Source organism: Rhea americana, unplaced genomic scaffold, assembly GCF_003343005.1.
Source record: "Rhea americana isolate MKP2758 unplaced genomic scaffold, rheAme1 scaffold_138, whole genome shotgun sequence".
Lineage (NCBI taxonomy): Eukaryota > Metazoa > Chordata > Aves > Rheiformes > Rheidae > Rhea > Rhea americana.
In genome coordinates this window covers 2,555,915-2,577,830 of record NW_028185461.1, presented here as the reverse complement: position 1 = coordinate 2,577,830, position 21,916 = coordinate 2,555,915, and the positions used below count along the sequence as shown (strand labels likewise).

Sequence of the window (21,916 nt, the reverse complement as noted above, 5' to 3'; positions counted from 1 at the left end):
CCCTGTGGCAGTGAATGCTGTATGAACAACGGAACAGACCTGTTTCATTGCTCAGAGGGCTTGTACTCTTACCTGATATTTAGCGTGCAGCTCCTAATCATGTTACAAACAACGATGGCTGGGACTCCTATCCATAACTCTAAAAGCATCTGACAAGTCTAAAAAGCCCTGATACTCCAGGCACTGGGAGATGAGCGAATGCAATGATCTCTGTTCTGCAGATGAGGAAAGTAAAGGGAAAAGAAAAGGGGAAAATAAAACCACAAACAATCTTTGGAGCCAGGGCTGAGAACCTGACACTGCCCACACTGCTCTCAAATGGCTCTCCAGACATCTTTTTTAACCACTCCACTGGGGCACAAATGCTTTTTGACCATATGTGAATCCAGTTTGCTCTAATAGCAGCTCTGTGGTCACAGATAAGTCCTAATAAACACACTGGGATGATATAATATTTTTCAAGCAGTTTAAACCCCAAAGATAAAATACCAGGTTGAGACCAGCTGATCCAGGGAACTGAGGGATTAGGCAGAAACCTTCCCATACTCCCTTGCTTCAACCTCAGTAACAGAGGAATGACAAGAGTTTGATGTTTCCAGTAGAGCTGGAAACTCTCTACTACTTCCAATAGAGATGGAAACATCAGAAGCCTAGAGCAGCCTCTGGACACACCTTCCACACACTGGAGAACAAACTGGCACATCTAAGCCATGCCAAGGGGACGCACTTACATCTCAAATCCATGTCACCATTTAGGGAGCTGGGCTTGTGCCAAGCTAAGGGCACCAGCCCCTCAGTGATATGTGAGAGCTGGATTTCAAGCAAGACCACCTTTGGGTGCTGAACTCAGGCACCTGCTGATGACTGCTAGCCTGCCACTGATATTGAGAAGAGGTGGGACCTACACTTAACACCTTACATCCACCTGCTTACTCTCACAATTCAGAGCTTGTCTCCACAGTCAGCACTCATGGAACAGCCTTTGCAGTGACCCAGAGTCAACAGGCTGCTCCACCTCACCCAGGCTCTGCAGCAAAGCCTGGAGAGCAGCTCAGGAGGCAGCATGGATAGCCCTGGCACACCCTCATCTTCCCAACTAGCACTTTTCAAAAGATTTACTAGGACCTAGCCATAAAATGCAGATTTAGAGCAAAGAGACTTAAATAAGAGGTTGTTCGGGCTGTGGTTTTAGAGCTTGACCAGCCCTTATTATGCTAATGTGAAATCTATTTTCATTGCAAAATTAAGCCTCCACCTGAGTGATTGCTCCTAACCAGAGTCCTTGCCACACACAAAAGGCCTTATCTTAGTGATACCCTGCTCTGAACATCAGCTGGTCCATTGCAGGGACAGCCACAGCTGGTGCTCACTGAACCTGCCAAGTGCTTACACAGTTACCCTGTGCCACTCAAGCACTATTTAGAGGGTCCACATGCTCTAAGGTTGAGCGGCATTTATTCATACAGAAATGAATTGGATTTGCTCTGCAGGAAGACCTTAGAAACAGGATGCAACCGAAAGCTCCCAAATGGTAGAGCATAAAAGATAGAGGAGAACAAATAAACAATACAGGTATTTAGGGAACGAACTGGAAAAGGAACTGGCTCTCAGTCACAGAGATACAGGAGAGAGCTAGGGATCAGCTCATGCCACTAGCTGCCACCTTGCAAGACCACCTACTTGGAAGAACCACTAATGGTGGTGGCCAGCTGAATGCAGACCAGCAACAAAATAACAGGCCTGACCAGCATCTCCCCAATATTCACACTCATTGAGGGCCATCTCAGGAAATGGGCACTCCTCACTTCATGTTGGTATGAATCAGAGGCAACTCTCCATGGAGCTAAAGCGGGAGAAAGATCAAGTCCAGCATGACCAAACAACCCACACAACATTCAGCTGCTAAAATATTCCTGAGTTTAGCTTAGCCATTTCTCAGTGCAAGCTCCTTCCTCAGCACTACTGTTTTTCTAGGTGCCTGATAGCTCTCACTTTGTCTTTGCACTCCTTGAGTATCACTGGGGAAAGGCAACCAGCAGAACCCCAAATAACCTGGCTAACATTTTGTTATTGCCAGTCTAAAATATCTCAGATGCTGCCGTGCATGATACCACCACACAGATTCATTTGTTCATATGCCATCCAACCCAAATAAACTTCTACTTCACTTTGGAATCGATCACAGCATTGAGGAGCTCAGCCAGTTTCCATGGGCTGCCAACCCTCCTCAGAGGAATTTAACCCTCCCTGGCCCAACATCTCTTCCCTGACACATCATTTTGCTCAGGTACTGTTAGACATTCACACTCTTCTATGCAATGCAAGGAGGAGCCAGCCAGCTTTTCATATCACCAATACTGGGATGAAAAAAACAGTGACGTGTTGCCTCTTCCCAGCTAGCTCACAGCCAGGCAAGGCAAGCTGACAAAATAAGCCCTAGCTATCAAAATGCTGCTTCTTTAAAGAGGATCTTTGCTGCCTGCAATCAAAGCTACACTATGTCTAACGTCACTGAGTTACAGAAATAGCAGGCGTGAGCTAAGGGAGGAGAATGAGCGTATTAAGAGTGCACAGATTTCAAACATACTTGGCTAGGTAGCACACTCACTTCTTGCCACTGCCTTTCCAGATGCGACAGAGCACCAGGGATCTCTCACTGTCCTGCCATGAAGAAGGATTCTCTTTTTTTCTGGTCTTGTTTTTTTCTTTTCTTTTTTTTACCTACAGTTTTAAATCCTTTTTAAAATCATCATATTTATTTTATTTCTTTTAGGAAACTTCATCTGCTGGATTGAAGAGCAAGGTTTGAGCAGGAAAAATTAATTTATGCTTGTAGTTAATGGGTTGTGCATGGTACCCCTGTGTGGTGATACGGTAGAGCAAAAGGCAGGAATGGCTGAGAAAAATGCTTAGACCATAAGATGCTTTAAATTGCTGCTTGGAATAATAAGCTCTTTATTGTGTGTGTGTGTGCATGGGTATGAGTATATGTATTTATGCATGAGTGTAGAAATGACAGTAGCATTAAAACAATGCAGGGTTTCCTCATTCTATTTAATTTTCCTCCTTGAGGACTGAGGACCTGCCTAGCTATGGGTTCTGTTTCAAGACAGGTGAAGCATCTGAATGAAGTTAGCAGCTGTAGCAAGTTGATGAATTAAGTAAAATGCAGGCTCAGTGGAAGAACAGAGCAGGGAGATGTGGTGTGCTGAGCTCTCTCAGGCACAAACTGTCACTTTGGGGGCACTGCACAAAAGTGCACAGGCACAGGGCAAATCTGCCCTTTTTCACAGTACCCAGGGCAAAATCAGGGTAGCTGCAAAAAAAGGGGCACATAGGCCATGGAAACATGCACCAGAAAATGAGCTAGCATGAAACTAGCTCCACTCAAGAGCAGCATGCGCAACCTGCACTGGCTTAGCTGGAGCATCCCATGCAGAGATCTTCATTCCCAATGGAGCGAACAGCAACCAGGTGACAGAGACACTGGAAGAGCCTGTGAACAACTGCGACTTCTTCATGCATGGTGCTTCAGCTGCCAGCACAGCACATAGTTGAACAAAGAAGTGTGTTGACAAAGCGAGTAATGAGGGAGCAAGCTGTTGCATGGGGAGGCTGACTGCACATGCCCAAAGCCAGAGTGGGAAGGGGCTGCACTGGCTCAGTGGGGCAGCAAGGAGGCAGGTTTGATTTTGCAAGGTCCAGGATAGCTGAGATGCTAATGAGACTGTCAAAGCTGAGATTGGGAGAAAGTGCTCACAGGCGCACTGTCCACTCCAGGACCACGTTCAGCCTTTACTCATTGGATATTTGAACTCAAAGGGATGGTGGGATGGGTTCTGTGTGAGAAATCTCTATGTACTGGATTGCCCTCTTTTATACAGACTTTCCGCATAACATCTCTATAGCACCAGTCAATGACAGCAGGTTGTAATAGGGAAGGAAGGAGAGGATAAGTCATGAAGAGATTAACATTGTCCAACCTCTAGTACTGTAGTGATCACTCTCTCAAGGTCTTTGATATACATACAGCCAGAGGAGGGCCTAGTGCTGTAACCCTGCTGCCAAGGAATAAGTGGGAGGAAGGGCAAAGAGGTCAGAGCAGATGTGTAGGCCAAGTGACACTGAATTCATTGGGAAAAGCTGCAGAACTTGCCAGATTCCCATGATAAAACAAACCCAATTTGCCCAGTGTAAGGCACAGGGAAATCCTTGCCTGCTGAGCCCTACAAGGATAAGGCAGCCCAAGACACATTCTTGTACATTTTTCCATAAGAATAGACAATTTGAGCTCCATAAAACCCATAGTACAAATGCAGATCTATGTGCAGGTTGACACAAACTTGTACTGCACCTATTATTAGGCTTGAGCTAACCAAAAGCTCCAGCGTACAAATGTCTAGTATGTGCCCTAAATGCTGCAGAGCAAGCACACGAGTCTCTGCATAAGGCTGTTCAGGCATGTCCACAGGTAAGTTTGTTGGAGATATATCTATGTATGGACATGTGCAAATATCTGCGGGTTCACACTAGATAGGAAGCACAAAAAAAAAGTTTATGCACATACAACGCAATTTGCTATATAGATTGAAATGGTTTTGTTTTCCATCACTTCACTACAGTTTGAAACTGCAGGCTTCTCATTCAAGGACAATTGTCCTTTGGAAGCTCTGCAGAAATGTTGGGCAGGACTTTGAGTGTGGCACTGAAACAAAATAGACATCAGTTTGGCTGCAAATTGAAAGTTAAGGTTTGCTTTCCCTTTTCTGGTGTCTTAGACTCCTTCAAGTTAAGAGCTTAGCAAGTGCCAGGTTGCCAAGGATTAAGCAAACATGCTAATAGGTCTATAAGTCACCATTATGAATTTAGGAAGGATTTTTTTTTCCCTAATCCCAAATTAACTTTGAGGATTGCAGCAAGTGGTTACGAGGATCTGCACAACTTGTTGAGTAGCTTCAATGCAGAAGACCCTTGGTACCTGCAGACAGTGCAGATATGTACTCAGGACAGGTGATTTCTGAAGATAAATTCTGTTGCTCTGCCAAATTTCTAATATGTTGGTTACTGATGTCTTTTTTCTAGTGGAGAAAGCAGTTCTTCTTTGGATGAGAACCTGCTAAGAAATGGTTTACCAGCTCCCGGTAGTCACATTTCTCAGGGCAGAAAAAACAGATCTGCAGACCCCTGTGGCATGAACGAAGCATCCAGTATTAAAAGACCAGGAGGATGTCCCTAACTGATGAACTGGAGAGCCACTTTACAGCAACTCCCTACATGGTCATGGACACAAGCAATGGTGGCCGGTTCAGGGTCAGACCCAACAACTCCATCAATGCCACCTGGGATGGCCCTACAGCTGCCAGTTCCATGGAGGATATGATCGTCATCTGCACCATCGGGACAATACTCTCCCTTATGTGTGTGATTGGGGTGACAGGAAATGTCTATACCTTGCTAGTGATGTGCCATTACTTGCGATCGTCTGCCTCCATGTATATTTACATCATCAACCTTGCACTGGCAGACCTGCTTTACCTTCTCACCATCCCCTTCATTGTCGGAACCTACTTTATTCAGAAATGGTACTTTGGGGACATTGGCTGTCGCATCCTCTTCAGTCTGGACTTCCTCACTATGCATGCCAGTATCTTCACCCTCACAGTCATGAGCACCGAGCGCTACTTTGCCGTGCTGAAGCCCCTGGACACTGTGAAGAGGTCCAAGAGCTACCGAAAAGCCATTGCTATTGCCATTTGGCTGGTATCGCTGCTGCTTACGCTCCCGATGCTCATCATGATCCAGCTGGTACAAAGAGACAACAAAAGTATCTGCCTGCCCACCTGGAGCAAGCTGTCCTACAAAGTTTATCTCACCATCCTTTTTGGTACCAGCATTGTGGGCCCAGGGGTAATCATTGGCTACCTCTACATCAGATTAGCTAAGATTTACTGGGTGTCACAAACAGCATCCTTCAAGCAGACCAAGCGGCTGCCAAATCAAAAGGTGCTCTATTTAATCTTCACTATAGTGCTGGTTTTCTGGGCTTGCTTCTTGCCTTTCTGGATATGGCAACTCCTCTTCCAGTATTATGAATCCCTCCCATTGTCTCCTAAGGTGATGAAGAACATTAATTATCTGACAACTTGCTTAACCTACAGCAACAGCTGTATCAACCCCTTCCTTTACACCCTACTCACCAAAAACTACCGGGACTACTTGAAGAACAGGCAGCGGTCTCTTAGCAGCAGCAGCGGGTACTTCCAAAGGAGGAATCGATTTCAGAGGATTTCAGGGAGATCCCTCTCCACGAGCWGTCAGCACTGCACAGAGACATATGTTCTTGCTCATGCTCCTTTGGGAAACAGCAGTGCCTGAAAGTAAAATATATTCTCAGGAACAATCAATATTGACTTCAATGTTGCTTTGATTTAAGGTGTATACTGTAAAGGCAAAGCCTCAGCAGATCCATAATATGTACACATTTATTCCAGAGGCTGTGCCATATATCTCTTCTCATGAAAGCCTATGATTTTTAATGGTATCTGCTGTCTCACAGAGTTAAAAATTGTTATTTTGTGAATGGTTGTACTTTGTTCTTTTTAAAGCAGTAACATTTGATCAGTAGTTGTATGAGAACTGAAAACAATGAAATAAAGACAAAGCATCTGATGTTTGTGACATGCAATCCAGTTTGCATTTGGGGTAGAACTAAACAGTTTGGAGGAAGAATATCAAGAGACATTTACATCCTGGTTTTAGTCTCATTCGTATTTATTCGTTCACATCTTACGCTAATATGTATGTGCTGGGCTTGATTTTCCATCCACACAAGTGTACATTGTAGAGTTACTCCTGCAGTATGCTGGCATGTGTGTTAACACAGGTAGAGGTAGACCTTCCCATGACAGTGCCACAGTCAGGGGACACTTAGCATCCTCTAAAATGCTGACGCTGAACACATGAGCACCCAGAGTGGGGGAGACATTGTTTGTTCCTCACAAACATTTCCTTTGCCAGAATATCTGCCCTTTTCCCTCCCCCAAGAAAGACTTAGAAACTTCTGATTTTGTTATTCCCAGGGCATCCACAAAAAAACCCACAACATCCAGCAGAGAGACCAGACCTATGTCTCAAAGTCCAGACAGGAAAAGGAAGAGGGGAGTGGGTGAAGAGACTGGATCTCCAGCTGGCAGAGCTGGAGCTGGCCAGCAGGAGTCCCTAATAGCCTCAATTATAAAAGCAAAAGTTCCCTAATAACGAGATAACTTGTTCTGTTCACAAGGGATAGTTCTGCTTTACTACTACAAAATGTGAATATAGCCCTGTCTACTCCAGGAATACTTTGCCTGTCCTGGCTTTCTCTGATGATAAAGCTTCATTAGTATAAATATACCCTCACTTATATTTGGCACTTCTCCAATGTGTCTAAAAGTACCTTTTCAGGGATGCTGCCAACCTCAAAGCAGGGGTCCTCCACTTACATTAGATTTGTGGCCTCATTAGCAAGGATACATTGACTGCAACCTGCAAGTCAACAAAACTCTAACCATGTTACAGAATTAGAAGCAAATTAATGCTTAGGAGCAAACTCGTAACTGTGGCATGGTACTCCATTTGGCAGAAAAATGCATTTGCCTGTAGAAGAACTGAATTTGGTTTTAGATCATCTCTTCCCCTTCAGAGTAGTTACCTGATGATTCCTAATGGGGATAACAAAAGCTCTGCTTGGAGCCTACCTGGATGATACGCTTGGCCAGATACTGCCTCTTCCACACACAATCTCAAAGTGTGTTATGAAAAGGAAAGGTTCCCTATGTTGTGAAGGCAGACTCTTGTACACAGTCTAAATGTTCAACTGGTGCAAAAACTGGAACAGCCTCACTTTGTTCCTCACCTCTGCCACACAGACCACACATCACTGGTTCTGCAAGGTCAGGACTCTTTCGCAGTGCTCTTCTGGAGGGCAGCAAGCTGAAAAGCAAGTCCTCCTTTACTAGTAGCTCTTTCCTGATTATATATTCCCTTATATTTGGTTCTTCCCTACATTGAGAACACTGCATTAGCCTGCTGACTCTTCAAGCTGGAGTCACACTAGTCAAAGCACATTAGAAACAGGAAAATGTCATTCACATTGTTTTAGGGAAGGGGGAGCCAATGCGTGAGAGGTGAAGAGGCTTGCTTTATTCATGAACCCATGCTATCCATTCATATCTATATTGTTCATATCCATTTATCTGAATAAATATTCAGGTCTTTACTGGGGGGACAAAACGTAAAATTTGGCCTCCTTCTAGAGAAGTCTCAATTTTAACTATTCCTTGCCCAGAACTAGCCAGAATCTGGGACAAGTTCAGCATAGGCACTTCCCATCGTTTTGCAGGAAAAATACTGGGAGTTAAGCCTTGAGAAAATGCAGCTCATCTTTTGTAAAATCTGAAAATCAAAATGAGAGGTTGTTTCCAAAATTTCAACATATTCAGATTTTATACACCAATGCAGATAGTGCAGAAGTGTTGCTTGAATACAAGGGAGCAGTTCAACAGGAGAGCTCCCTACAGTCAAAGCATCTCACATAAAATAGATGTAAAAAAAATATCATGGCTCTATACATGCAAAAAATACAACTTAAAAGCAATGTGAACAATGTGCTGTGAAACCAGGGCTGCGCCAGAAGCCTTGCCCTGCCCCAAAAGGTGCTCTGGGCTCAATGTCCACAGTGGGAGCTCTTCCTCTGGCACAGGGCCATGCAGCCAGGACTCCCTGCTTCCCATGGAGGAAATGCAGCCTCCATCTGAAGCTATTGGTTCTCATTTCTTTTTTTGAAGCTGGTGCTGAGGTCTCAGTAGGGGCTTGCAGTGGGTTTGTTAAATAAGCACAACAAACCCAGGATAAAAGAAGATACCCACAAGTAAGGGAATGATTGCAGGTGGCATTTCTATCAACACTGGCTCATCTTTGAATGATGAGATAGTTCATTCAAGCCTTTCCATTTCCACTAGGCTTTTTTTCCCCCCCTCCTCCAAACATTTGCATCCATCACCACTCAGTGCAGGCAACGACAGGGGAATGTTACACCCACTTTACAGGTGAAAAACAAGGCTCTGAGCTATCCACAAGCAGCATTTGTCTCAGGACTGCGTTCCCAACTAACTTCATGGGGTATCAGCCACCCTCAAATACCAGAAAACAAATGAACGACTGTCCTGATCCTAAATCCAAACAGCAACTTATCCACAAGACCTACCACATACAAGTAGTGGAGGCCATGCCATTAGCAAAGTCCAAAGAGGAGCTAACTCCTCCAAAACCAAGATGAATTACTTGGTTAACTATAACTGTAAAATAATCATTGTACCCTATTTATTCCTCCTTGCAAAAATTTATTATCAACCAAAAATCCAAAAGTTAACTGTTGCCCCTAGGTTTACAGAAACAGATCACTGTAAGTTGAAATCAGTGTGAAAGGAGTGTGTGTACGTGTGTCTTTGTGCTTGTGTATCCCAGACTATGCCCTTACACCTGCATCTTGTTTGCTTTGCATTTCTATCCTTTCACAACCTTGAAATCTTAAATCCTCCACAGCATTTGGCACCCTGCAGGCCAGATTTTACCAGCTAAACTCCAGGTAGGTGAGGTCAAAACTCCAGGTTTGGGCTACTTTAAGCCAGGGAACATTTAGTAACAGCTCAAGACTTAAATAAACTCTAGCTTTAAAGCACCATGTGCAAAAAGGCCSAGGACATAGATGCAGGCCTCTGCACCTCTGGAGACTGAAACAGGCAGCAAATTACAGCTAGGGCCAGGCAACATTTTTCATTTAGATAATGTCTTTGCCAGAAAAAGATGATGTTCCTGTTTACCCAAACTATTTTCAAATCTCCCTAAAATTAAAGAATCCTTCTGGATTTTTTTTTAATACTGAATTGCCTCATTTCAGCCTTTAGGAGGCAAAACAACACAATTTCTTACTTCAAGAAAAAGTTTTACTCTTCATCTTTCTTCAACTTAATTTTTAAAAGGTCTCGTTTTGTTCAAACTACGGAACTCTTACAAAAAGTCTCACAGTTTGGGAAGCAGAGAGCTGCCCTTCACCTTGTCCAACATCTGCCTGGATGGGGCAAGTGCCCACATGCTCTGCCCTGCTCCACTTCGGGAGCTGCAGGAGACACCAGCACGAAATCTTCATCCACAGCCACCAGGGTGGCTGCAGCCACATCTAACGGAGAGCAGCTCTGCAGCCTGGTTCCTGTCAAGCCCCCCTCCTCATCCTCAAGGCCTCACTGACTGTAAGAATAAATATAGCATGGGAAAAACCTGGGCCACCCTCTTCACATCACACTGGGGTGTCACCTTGCTCTTGAGAGAGCAGCCAGGCCAATAGTTCTTCAACTTACTGCTAATCGTCCAGAAAAGCCTTGGCATATGTTCCCAGAAGAGTATCAACACTCATTTACAGCTGGCAGATGTGCACGTACTGGCTGGATTAGGAGCAGGGATGTAAGCAGGTTTTAGCTCTAAGTCACTAGCTCAATATCTGGCTGGGTTGCAAGAGGTGGGATTTTCCAATCCGTAACATTTCATTTCTCAAGGGTGCTTGCTAGGAATCTTGCATCTTATATCAATGTTTGCTAGGTGACACTGCAAGTGGAGTACAAAGGTTGAGCAGATCTTTGGTAGTAAATCCACTGCTTGGCAGAGCTGCCTAGAAGAAAACATTCCTCTTGCAAGTGCTGCTCCACTCACATTGACGGTGGCTGCCACACCAGGATGACTCAGCTGCAGTGCAGCTGCTCAAGCCATGCCTCGGACCTTCTCCACACACCTCCCAGAGGAGCTGCTGCATTAGCACACACACAGATAGAGTTGGTATTTGTTCTCTTTTCAAAAATGCAAGATCAAATACTGAGATCTTCACTCAGGTATTACTCCTTTCTCACATCAAAATCCAGCCACGTCTGATGTGCAATTGGAGAATTCTTTGGAAAAAAAAGTATCAGATCCTCTTCTCTATTTGATCAGCTTTGCTTTAAAGTGACACCGAGGCATGCTCCTCTAGGCCCACCTTGAATCTGGACAAGCTATGCATGAAGATTTACTCCACTTACTCATTGTATGAGATGTCATATCCTGGATAAACTGCCAGCTCTAAATGATTCTGATCACCCTTGCATCTCCAAATTCAACATCACAACTGCAAGATGGTCTAGTCAATCTGATTTGCAATTAAAGATCTTGGTTTAAGAATATCAGAAACTTGGTGGAATCAAGATAATCAAGAAGTGTAATATCAGAGAACAAATTGTGCTGCAAGAACAGAGAGGCATATCTTCAAGTGGCCTGGAAGAGAAGAGGCAGAGCAAAAGGATAAAGTTTGTTGATGATTCTAGGTTATTCAGTACAGTAAAACTGAAAGTTGACTGCAAAAGTTGCAGAAAAATCTCACATTGTTGAGTGAGTGCACGCAAAGTGGCAGAAAAAAAATCTCAGATAATATTGACAAAGAAACGCATATGAAGAAAAATACTCTTATCCTTACATGCACAGTGATGGACTCTTCATTAACTCTTACTACTCAGGAAAGTCACCTCGGAATTACAACAGACCAGTCTCAAGTCACCAGCTTCACACCCAGGAGCAACACAAGAAGTAAACGTGCCACTTGCGAAGAAAGGCACCAAGAGCAAAATGATTTGACCCTGTCATTTACACATGCTTCTTCCATCTTTGTTTAAAACTAAGGCATTTCCCTGACTTTATCACCACTCATATTACTCAAATATAATGTTAGTCTGCCACATGCTGTGATCTAAGCTGATTCACTTACCTTCCACACATATTCCAAGCACTATCGACTGAAATCACTACAGGCCTGTGGAGGAAGGTTCCCACTGCATGTGGGGTCTGTTATGCAGTCCCACGGCTGTGGATGTGCTGTGGATTGACCTTCCCTTAAACCAGCTCCCAAAAGAGTTTGTGCTGGAAGTGCTCAGGGCCCCATGCTGGAGGGAGCCTGTCTGGAGAGCTCCACCACAGGTGCAGAGCTGCTGCAATGGAGGGGCTAGCCACAGCTCTGCCGGCTGCATCAGGGAGACCAAAAAGAGTCGGTATCCAGTTACAGATGAGGAAAAGGCATGTAAATCTGATTCATACATGCGATGCACTAGCTGTGATATCCCCCTTGCAATGAGAAGCCAAGCAGAAACCGTTGGGCTGCTGCCAATGGGCTCTAGAAATATATTAAGAGACAGCTTCACTTGATTTTATTCTGATTTCCCAAGAACAAACACCCCAGATCAACAGATCTAGAGATCAAGGAAGCCACCAGTCAAAAAAGTCAGACAGTATAGTCAAATTTATATGCAAACTGAAGGCTTGCTGCCAAATCCAGCCATCCCAAATGTTTCTCATTTGCAAAGTCATCTACTTGTGAGGAGAACTCATGTTTTTATCACCAGAGAAAGTACAAATATAATAAATTTAATTTTAAAGAGCAAAACACTCAAATCAGAATTTTTATTGTCATTAGATTTTATTATTTGTCAAGTAGCTGCTGTTACTAGTTTAAAGTTGTCTAGAAAGATGATAAAAATAACACAATAACAGCAAATATGTAAAAAAAATCAGCGAAAGAACCTGCCCCAATCATATATTAAAACATCCACCAACACAGGATGAGACAGGAGAGAGGAACTGTCATGGGAATTTTAATTGTAACAACTAACCTGATTGATTGAGGCATGACCCACTTATCAGAGGCATCTTGTAACTCTGAATAAGATAAGGGTTAAAATATCGGCACCAAATGCAGCTCCAGCCACTAAACAGCCAAGACTTGTCTTTTCAGATATGTCAAAGGCATCACAAATGGTTTAACCATCAAAAGAGAGATCGTCAAAAGGAATTAATACTTTTGAAAAAGACAGGCAAATGCCAGCAGCCAAATATGAACATCAGTATAGTGTTTTGAGCTTCATGGACATGAGGTATTTCTAATCTTAGAATAACCTTTCTAACTCTTAATCACTTCATGGAAAAAAGGAAATAAAAAGGGGGGAGGGTTTAGAGGGGGTCCTCTACAGCACAGTGGCAGCAGGTATCCAAGTACTTTGCGAATGCATGCAACAACTATTCTTTCCAAGGCTTTCTTTTGCATGAAATTTTGTTTGCTATCAGTCATCAAATCAGATGCACAAAGCAGAGCATGTGTGGGCAGCAATGATGCACTCTGCCTTTTCCTCTGCTTGTGTTGATTTTAGGTGCTAAGGGAAATGCACCTAGCCAGTCTCCTGCCAATAACTTGCTTCATTTATGGTTTATTGCTCTAAGGAGAGCATCACACAACAAATTCGTTGACCACAAGCATTTTATAAAAAGAATTGCTGCATGCAAAATGTCTCTGGGAGTCAATGAGTTACCTATGCTCTGCACTATCTTTGGAGCCGAGTCTCTGTTTCCAGAGCAGGGACTAGAGGGAACTCAGCACCGACGACAAGTCAGCCAGGACAGTAGAGCATCATGTGCCAAAAGTTCAATGGCTGCAGCATTCATGGACCCAGCTGCCCCTTCAGGAAAACCTCTCCCTGAGGGGTTAGACCCGCATCAGGGTAACACTCCAGCGAGTTCACTTGGGAGATGCTGGACCTAACTACAAGTGAGAGATTAAACTCCCTTGTAGTCAAGAGAGGAAAACAGTTCAGTGGATTTCATCCTTTTCTTGCCTATTGCCAAAATGTTCAGACAGTTTGGCCACATTTAGCAAAATCTGGCTGAAAGCAAGCCAGGAGTGGAGCCGCAGATGGTTCCTACCTAACATCGGCTGACATGTGCAGGTACTGTGTGCAAAAAAAAGGCTTATGAGGAAGGCTATGGGCCAAGCTACATGGGGAGCTAGGACTGACACAGAGATATATTACAGTTCAGGCTGAGCTCTATGGAAGGACTGCATGTTTAAGTTCGTTCAAAGTCTGTCTGCGCTATGTTTCCAACTGAAGCTATGAATCTCGTATTACATGCACACTGAGCTTACCAAGGACACACTGTGGAGCCAAGTCTCTAAACAATACAAATAGGTTGATTTCCACTGGAGTCAATGCAGTGGAACTAGTCTATGCTTCAAAAAAAAAAAGAAAAAAGAAAGAAAGAAAAAAAAGATCCTTTGACCCCGCTAAACATCAATTTAAATCATCTACATTAGTAACAGCAAAGATATCAAATGGTATTGTGGATGATAAAGTAATGCTTTACTAGGAGTTGCACTATTCAACTGCAAGGCCTATTCATAAGTCACACTAAAACTGAGGGGGGGGGAGGAGTGGAATTTCCAAAGCTTTCCAGTCCTCAGAGCATTAGAAACTGGCACGTCTCCACTCTTTAATGGCCAGCCGTGTTGAACCTTCCTGTGCTGCTGAACTCTACCCAGTTTCCTCCTCTAGAGCTGGATTTCAGTATGACGGCACCAGCCATCTGACTGCTCTAGAACATCATCATCTCCCATGTTTTTTTGATGGACTAAAAACAGTAAGCAATCCCTCATTGATCAGTGATAGTTGATGGGTTGGTTACAATTTAGTTTAGCTAACTAAACAGAAAATATCTTGGTGTGCTGCCGGGGTCTGGTTCATTTTTTATTGTTTAAAAACTCTGTCTTGATTTGAAAGTGAGGTCTGAAAAAATTCTGTCCTTGGGACAGTCTGTGACAGCTCATGCCCTAAAGCAAACACATATGGTGTCACGCTTCTGCTCCATGGCAAGAGATGGGCTTTAATCCACGTTAGACCAGCTGAGAGGGGCTCCCAGGCCTCATCCCACCATACCTGTGAGAGAGACAGACATCCTACAAACCACAGCTACTCCCCAAACATCAATACCCTGGGGCACACACAGCACTTGGCATCAAGGCTCTGCCACTCCCAGTCCACATTACAGGAAAAATTTTGACTGAAACACATGAAGAAGCTGCTCTGAGTTCGAGGAGATGCGAAAATTATCTTTCGCTTATTCTATGGGAACACTGCACTATTGAAATCCTTATTTGAAAACTGAAGCCCATAAGCTTTGATACCTGGGTTTGGAATGCCTGAGGATTGTCTTGGAGGTTCTGAGAATCACAAATACCTATGTTAGACATTTTTCTTGGTGGAAAAACTCTCCTCAAAGCCATGAAAAGCAAAAGCTTAGCTTCCATCCCAACAGCCAAGCCACTGAGACAATGAAATGCCATTCCAGGGAGAGGAGATTGTTGTAGTGTCCTTCCAGCACCATAGAATCATAGAATCAGTAAGGTTGGAAGGGACCTCTGGAGATCCCTCTGATGATACCCAGCTTGATATCATCAGCAAACTTGCTGAGGAGGCACTCTGTCTCTTCCTCCAGGTCATTGATGAAGAAGTTGAACAGGATGGGACACGGTACTGAGCCTTAGGGAACTCCACTAGCCAGAGGCCTCCAACTAGACTCCACACCACTAATGACAACCCTCTGAGCTCTGCCTTTCAGCCAGTTCTCAGTCCACCTCACTGTGCACTCGTCTAACCCACACTTCCTGAGCTTAGCTAGGAGGATGTTCTGGGAGACAGTGTCCAAAGTCTTGCTGAAGTCAAGGTACACAACCTCCACTGCTCTCCCCTCATCTATCCAGCTAGCCATTCCATCATAGAAGGCTATCAGATTCGTTAAGCAGGATTTCCCCTTGGTGAATCCATGCTGGCTACTCCTGATCACCTTCTTTTCCTCCATATGTCTGGAGATGACACCCATAATGAGCTGTTCCATCACCTTTCCAGGGACGGAGGTAAGGCCGACCAGTCTATAGTTGCCTCGGTCCTCCTCCTTGCCCTTTTTGAAGACTGGAGTGACACTGGTTTTCTTCTAGTCCTCAGACACCTCTCCAGTTCTCCAGGACCTTTCAATGATGGAGAGCAGTCTGGCAACAACATCCGCAGGCTTCCTCAGTACCCGTGGGTGCATTCCATCCAGGCCCATAGATTTGTCGATGTCTAGCCTGTCCAGAAGGTCTCTAATCCTGTCCTGCTCAACCAAAGGAAAGTCTTCCCTTCCCCAGACTTTATCTCTCACATCCAGGCTCTGGGATTCCTGGAGGCTGCCCTTAGCAGTGAAGACTGAAGCAAAGAAAGCATTCAGTAATTCTGCCTTCTCTGTATCCTTTGTCACCAGGGCCCCCACCCCATTCAGTAGCGGGCCCACATTTTCCCTAGTCCTCCTCTTGCTGCTGATGTATTTGAAGAAGCCCTTCCTATTGTCCTTGACATCCCTTGCAAGACTCAATTCCAAATGGGCCTTAGCCTTCCTCGCTGCATCTCTACATATTCTGACTGCATTCCTATAATTCTCCCAAGTGGCCTGTCCTCTCTTCCACATTCTGTGTATTTTCTTCTTCTGTCTGGATTTCGCCAAGAGCTCCTTGCTCATCCATGCAGGTCTCCTGCCCCTTTTTCTGCTCTTCCTACTCATAGGAATGCAACGCTCTTGAGCTTGGCGGAAGTGATGCTTGAATACTAGCCAGCTCTCCTGGACCCCCCTTCCTTCTAGGGCCTCAACCCATGAGACTCCACCAATTAGGTCTCTGAAGAGCCCAAAGTCTGCTCTCCTGAAGTCCAGGGTTGCAACCATTCTTTTCTCTCCAGAGAGGAGTGACAGTGATGTGTTGAAGACACTTGGCTGAAATTCAGGAAATCTTAGTTATCTTCACAGATAACGCAGGGTCCAAGCCAGTCACTTAATTTTTTTTAAGTTTCTCATCAATAATTTGCCCTTCCTTTTCCTCATCCTTTGTCTGTCTTGTCTATTTAGCCTGTAGCTCCTGGGAGCACAGGCTTGGAGCACAGACTTCCAAGGCTTGTGTTAGGTGGTCATTACAACAGGGCCTCAACAGTGACTGATACCTTGGAATGCAACTGTGATACAAACAGGAACTTTCAGCTGCTAATTGAAAATTTACAACAGATAGGTTTTTAGGTACAAGGCTTTAATCCTGCAAAAAGTTGATGCAGTGCTGTCAGATATCCATCCAGAGGCAGCAATCCACATCAGCAGTTCCCAGCAAGAAAGCAGCTGGCGACCTTTATGCTGCAGGACAGAGCCTGCTCTGAGCATACCCAGTGCCGGGGGACAGCTCACATGGCTATGCTCTGCGTGAGCCAGGTTAGAAAGTTGGCTCCAGAATCATCAGTAAATATCTTTTTTTTTCTCCCAATGAATAATAAAGCAACCTTTCTGCCTTGCTGTGAAAAGAATGGATATCTCTGAATAGCTGTTTATGTGGAAGAATTGCACTGGTGTATTTGAAACTACTCTGACTTGTCAGGTAAATCAATCACGGACATTTAAAAAATGCTGCCTAAGTGGATTAGTTATCCATTTTTCACAGCCTGGCTAAGGAAAGTGGGCTACTGTCAGATGACCTTAGGAGTAGTTAAATGTAGTTATTTCTCTTAAGAGAAGTAAGTCAAATTTTCAGCTTAAGGAACATGAAGTCCCACAGCACTACCCAGTGTTTGCATTAATGTCCACTGTAGCTGCCCATAGGCCAACCTGAGTCTTCAAGTTACATCTGAAAATTGGCTTTGAAAGGTCTCTAGACCTTCCCCACGTATATCTGCAAGTGTCTGCACATGTTCCTCCTCACAGTACTTAAGTAAACTTTCCAGAAGTGTTCTTCTGAAGGAGGACATGGAAACATCAGATGAAAGCAAACACCTGCACAGTTACCAACCAGTGAGATGAGGTTCTGTGCACACAGAAAAGGACTTTTGCAGCTTTAGATAACAGTTGACCCATCAGAAATGGAGAAGTGCTATGGATTTCTCCTGGGGGTGAGGAAACTCCTCCAGAGAAGCACGCATTTCAAACTGCTCAGCTCCGAATGAGGGAGATAGTGTGCCTCTCTCCTTCTAGCAGGGGTGAGTTGACATTCCAAGTCTGGACCAAAAGTCCCACCATTTCTCTATCTATACAGGAAAGCTTATAATATTCATTTTCCTTTTTAAAGTGCTTTGAGTTCTGCGCACAGAACACTTAACAGTGTAGCTTGCTGTTAGATCTTAAGTATAAACACCTGGTTATATATTTTCTTTATTTCTGTGCTAAATAATTCTCAAGGGAAGAAAGGATTTGCCAGGTTTGTTGAGAAAAGGAGTAAGTAACATTGGAGTACAAACAAGGATATCTGAGAGCTCTGCGTAAGGCCATGCAGAGCTAAAACTATCTACCTGGCAGGCTGCAAAATGGCTTCAGCACCAAGTGATTTAGCACCTCCTCACTGCAGGATCTGGTGAGCTTGCAGAAAAATCTGCCCTCCTGGGATGCAGGCTGAAATGTGAACACTGCTCAGCATGCTGCAGCTCATACAGGGCAGGACAACACCAAGTTATCCTTGGCATCTCTCCCCAGAGCTGAAGTGATGTTTATAAGGGCACTCTTTTAAATGAAAGAAAAATATACCCAAGCTGAGTTAGATGACAGATGTTTCTTTAGGCCGAAGTTTGGTGAGGGATGCAGAACAGGATTGTCCTGGCACCATCCAAGGTTTCACTCTTATGGAGGTTTCTCTGTCTCCATTTTATTTATTTATGTACTTCTTGTGAATCTGTAGTTCTTGTTTGGGGCTGTGCAGAGTCTGCATGACACAGGGTGGCAAGGACTTGCAATGCCTGATGGGGGAACTGAAAACTGACTAGGAGCAGCAAAATAACTGAGTAAGGGAGTGGATGTGTACAAGCAATATGCAGGTGGCTGTCCACATGCAGACACTTGGAAGGGTTATTTACCTGCATAGTCCTTTTGTGCATGGCAGAGGGAGAGAAGTTAGGAGCTCAATGCCTACATATGGCTGTACACATGAGTGAAAGCATTGTGTTCCTCATAACCTTGAGCAACTCTGTTAGCATTCCTGGTGGGTAAGTAGTAAAAACAGCAGAACCACCTTCTGCTACTGGCAACAACTGTATGACTTGAGTAAGGGTCACAGTGAGACAATTAAGAGCCACTAGCATTAACGACTTTCATGTAATGCATTTTCCAAGATTTCCATAACCACAAAGATCTATATTATGTCTGCTTAGCACCACACCAATAGCCTCTAAACAGCTCTTACTGCAAGGTGCCAAACCAGCTTAGCAAAGCCAAGGGAATACAAGAGCCATGTAAAAACAGCCCCTAAAACACCACAGGGAGAAACAATTTGTTCATCATTCCTGTAACAAAAACTTAAATTGGATTCCAGTGAATTTTGATGTTCTCTGTATTCATCACATTGAAAAAACTCAGCAGCATCAGTATGTCAGAAATGTCATTACAACTGGCAAACTCACTTCTGCATACTGTACAGATCAAGCAGGGAAGGAGGGCCAGGCTCTGCACGCAAAAGATAGGGAAAGAATCATTTGTAAGCATTTTGCTAAACCTGAAACTACAGGAATATAAAAAAAATGAATGTGAAGCCTGCCCAGATCCAGTGTGACAAGGAAAATCAATAGTCAGAGGAAGGGACATAAGGGCCCCTCAGAGCCTTTTTCTGTAGTGGCTACTCACTAAGCTCTATGATGTATCTGCATTGCACTTAATTTAAAAATGGCATAAATTGCACTACATTTAATATGTCAAGCATTGACATATTAAATCCTGTGACTTGATTCATAATTTTGTGGATAGCAGAGGAGGTACAGAAATCTTGGTGGGCTTTGCAGTCCGATATAGCAGGAACAGTGTGCATGCGCTGTAACTAGCAAAGTCTGAATTCTATTATTCAGTACTTGACAGCAACAGAAAATCAGTATGATTGGAATCATACAGTTTGTGGTTATCCTATAAGAAATTGTATCTTGTTGGCCCAAGCCACAATAAAGAAGCTTGACATGATCTGCAGCTCAAAGCACTGGGTCCATAGAGCAAATCACTACTATTTGAAGCACAATAAAGGTGGGACTAGTTCAAAGGCTGCTGCAGACAGCGAAGAGCACCCCACTGACTCCAATGGGCTTTGGTAAGCCCATAGCACTGTGCACTCCCACTGTCTGGTCCTTGCCCACATTTTGCAGCACAGAGGTAGAGCTCACCAAGCTCCAGTCACTCATGTATGAAATGAATGCTTCCCATTTTGGCAGGGATAGAGACAGGAAAAGGAGGAAACAATACATGGAGAGAGGATTTTTTTTCTTTCTTTCTTAATTGCTGGTATTTTCCGTGATATTGCTTGTGGTATTCAGCACATCAGAAATTAAAGAAGCTACTAGAGAGAGACAGCACAGGTGGGTAAGCTTTAAAAGAAGCACTTTTTAATTAATTACTTGATAATGATTTTGTAGCAGAAGCTACTTAGATAATGGCACATTAACAGCTGGCAGGATTGACAAAGCACCTATTCCACAATGCTGGCACAACAGAAATCTGCTGAAGATCACATTTCTATGGAAATTTTCATTCACCCTCAAAGCACTTCAAAAATATGGAGAATTGTTTGTCTAATTATACCCCTAGCTCCTGCTTGTCCCTCCCTGTAACCCAGCACTGGAGTCTGAGAAAGAACACTGTGTATATTCTCAAAAGGAAACTTGGTTTTTGCCATCTCACACATCCACCTATCTCTCCAACTCCTAGCCCCTTGCTCTTCTCATCAAACAAAGCTATTTAACTGCACAAGATTGCCTCAAAAGTCTGGTAAAAAGATTTATTACATGCTTAAGATATGGAATCCTAGCCAGACACAGAGAAACATACTGTAGCAATTTTAAAATTACTACAGAATAACCTCCAATTTTATAGTTTATAGATTAACTCGAAGCTTTTGTCATCAAGGCCAAGAGAAAAAGGAGGAAGAGCCTTTGCCATTTCCTTGGACAGCTGCTTTTGCATGAAAAGCAACCTTAAAACCCCTCATCTATCAGTCAAATCACTGAAAGCACTTTGAGGATGACCTTCCAGCAGAGCCAAGGCTGTTGCATCACAGACATCCACCAGCAGCATTTGGCTAGAAGCACAGAAGATAAAAGTCTTCTCTATTGATGGCGGTGACAGGCTGAACCCAGAACCATGGGATGAGGAAAGCATCCAGGTCCTTTATTTTTCCAGGCCTGAGGAACAAATGACCATTTCAAGGCATGCCATCTAGAGAGAGAAATTCATATACTTTGGCTGTTAGTGCTACTACAGCAATGAAAACAGATTAAGTAGATAGATGTCTAGAAACCAGGACCATATACATAAGGCAAGAAAGGAATCTGACTGCCTCCCAGAAAGAAGAGAATTTTTTAATTAATACTATTTTTATTTTTTTCACTAGGGGTTATCTCAGAATGTCAAATATTATGGAAACATTACCTTCGTATTCACTACAGGTCTTTTTAGAAAAGTTTGGTAGTTTCAGCTTTTTCAATAATGTACATTTATCTTCCCTATGAAGTCACCAGCCCCTTTAGTTTCTCTTTTCACTCAAGGCAGACCACAGACTGAAATCTCTGCTGAGTATAAGGGCTTGGCAGCACAGCAAGAGTGGGAAAAACCCATACCCACATAGTGCCTGCTCTGGAGAGTGTTTCTTGTTCTTCATTTGTCTTCCACAGGCACCAAATCTTCTTGCTGGTTTTTGTTTTCTTTCTCTCTTATTTTCTTTCCTTAAATGATCATAAGTCTTTAATGGGACTCTGTGTTTTCTTTCAGCCCAATCAGCAGTGTCAGTAGTGGCCTTTGGACAGCAAAAAGCAGAGTGAAAAAGCAGACAGCAGTAGGAGAAAGAAAACATAGGCATTTTCATTCCAACACTGATGTCACGCCGAATGGATTTTTGAAAGAATTTAGTGGCCTGGATTCATTTATGTTCAGAAGCAGCAGTCACCCAAAGCACTTCACACTCAGGAATTCAGGTTTGCTCTATATGCCTGACAAGCGCATATAGTTTTTGCGT

General features: G+C 43.7%; 1 protein-coding gene across 3 annotated transcripts; it reads left to right on the top strand.

Annotated features, from left to right (window-relative positions):
• The first annotated feature begins 2,786 nt into the window (after positions 1 to 2,786).
• LOC146599617 (urotensin-2 receptor-like) lies at positions 2,787 to 6,734 on the top strand. 3 transcript variants are annotated; one of them, XM_085298295.1, is made up of 2 exons: positions 2,787 to 2,803; positions 5,083 to 6,734. In XM_085298295.1, the coding sequence occupies exon 2, from the start codon at positions 5,227 to 5,229 to the stop codon at positions 6,373 to 6,375; it is 1,149 nt and encodes a 382-aa protein (XP_085154421.1). In that variant the 5' UTR covers positions 2,787 to 2,803; positions 5,083 to 5,226; the 3' UTR covers positions 6,376 to 6,734. The 3 variants fall into 3 exon arrangements, with proteins under 3 accessions (XP_085154421.1, XP_085154420.1, XP_085154419.1); XM_085298294.1 differs by lacking the exon at positions 2,787 to 2,803 and adding an exon at positions 3,379 to 3,474; XM_085298293.1 differs by lacking the exon at positions 2,787 to 2,803 and adding an exon at positions 3,379 to 3,526.
• The last annotated feature ends 15,182 nt before the right edge of the window (positions 6,735 to 21,916 follow it).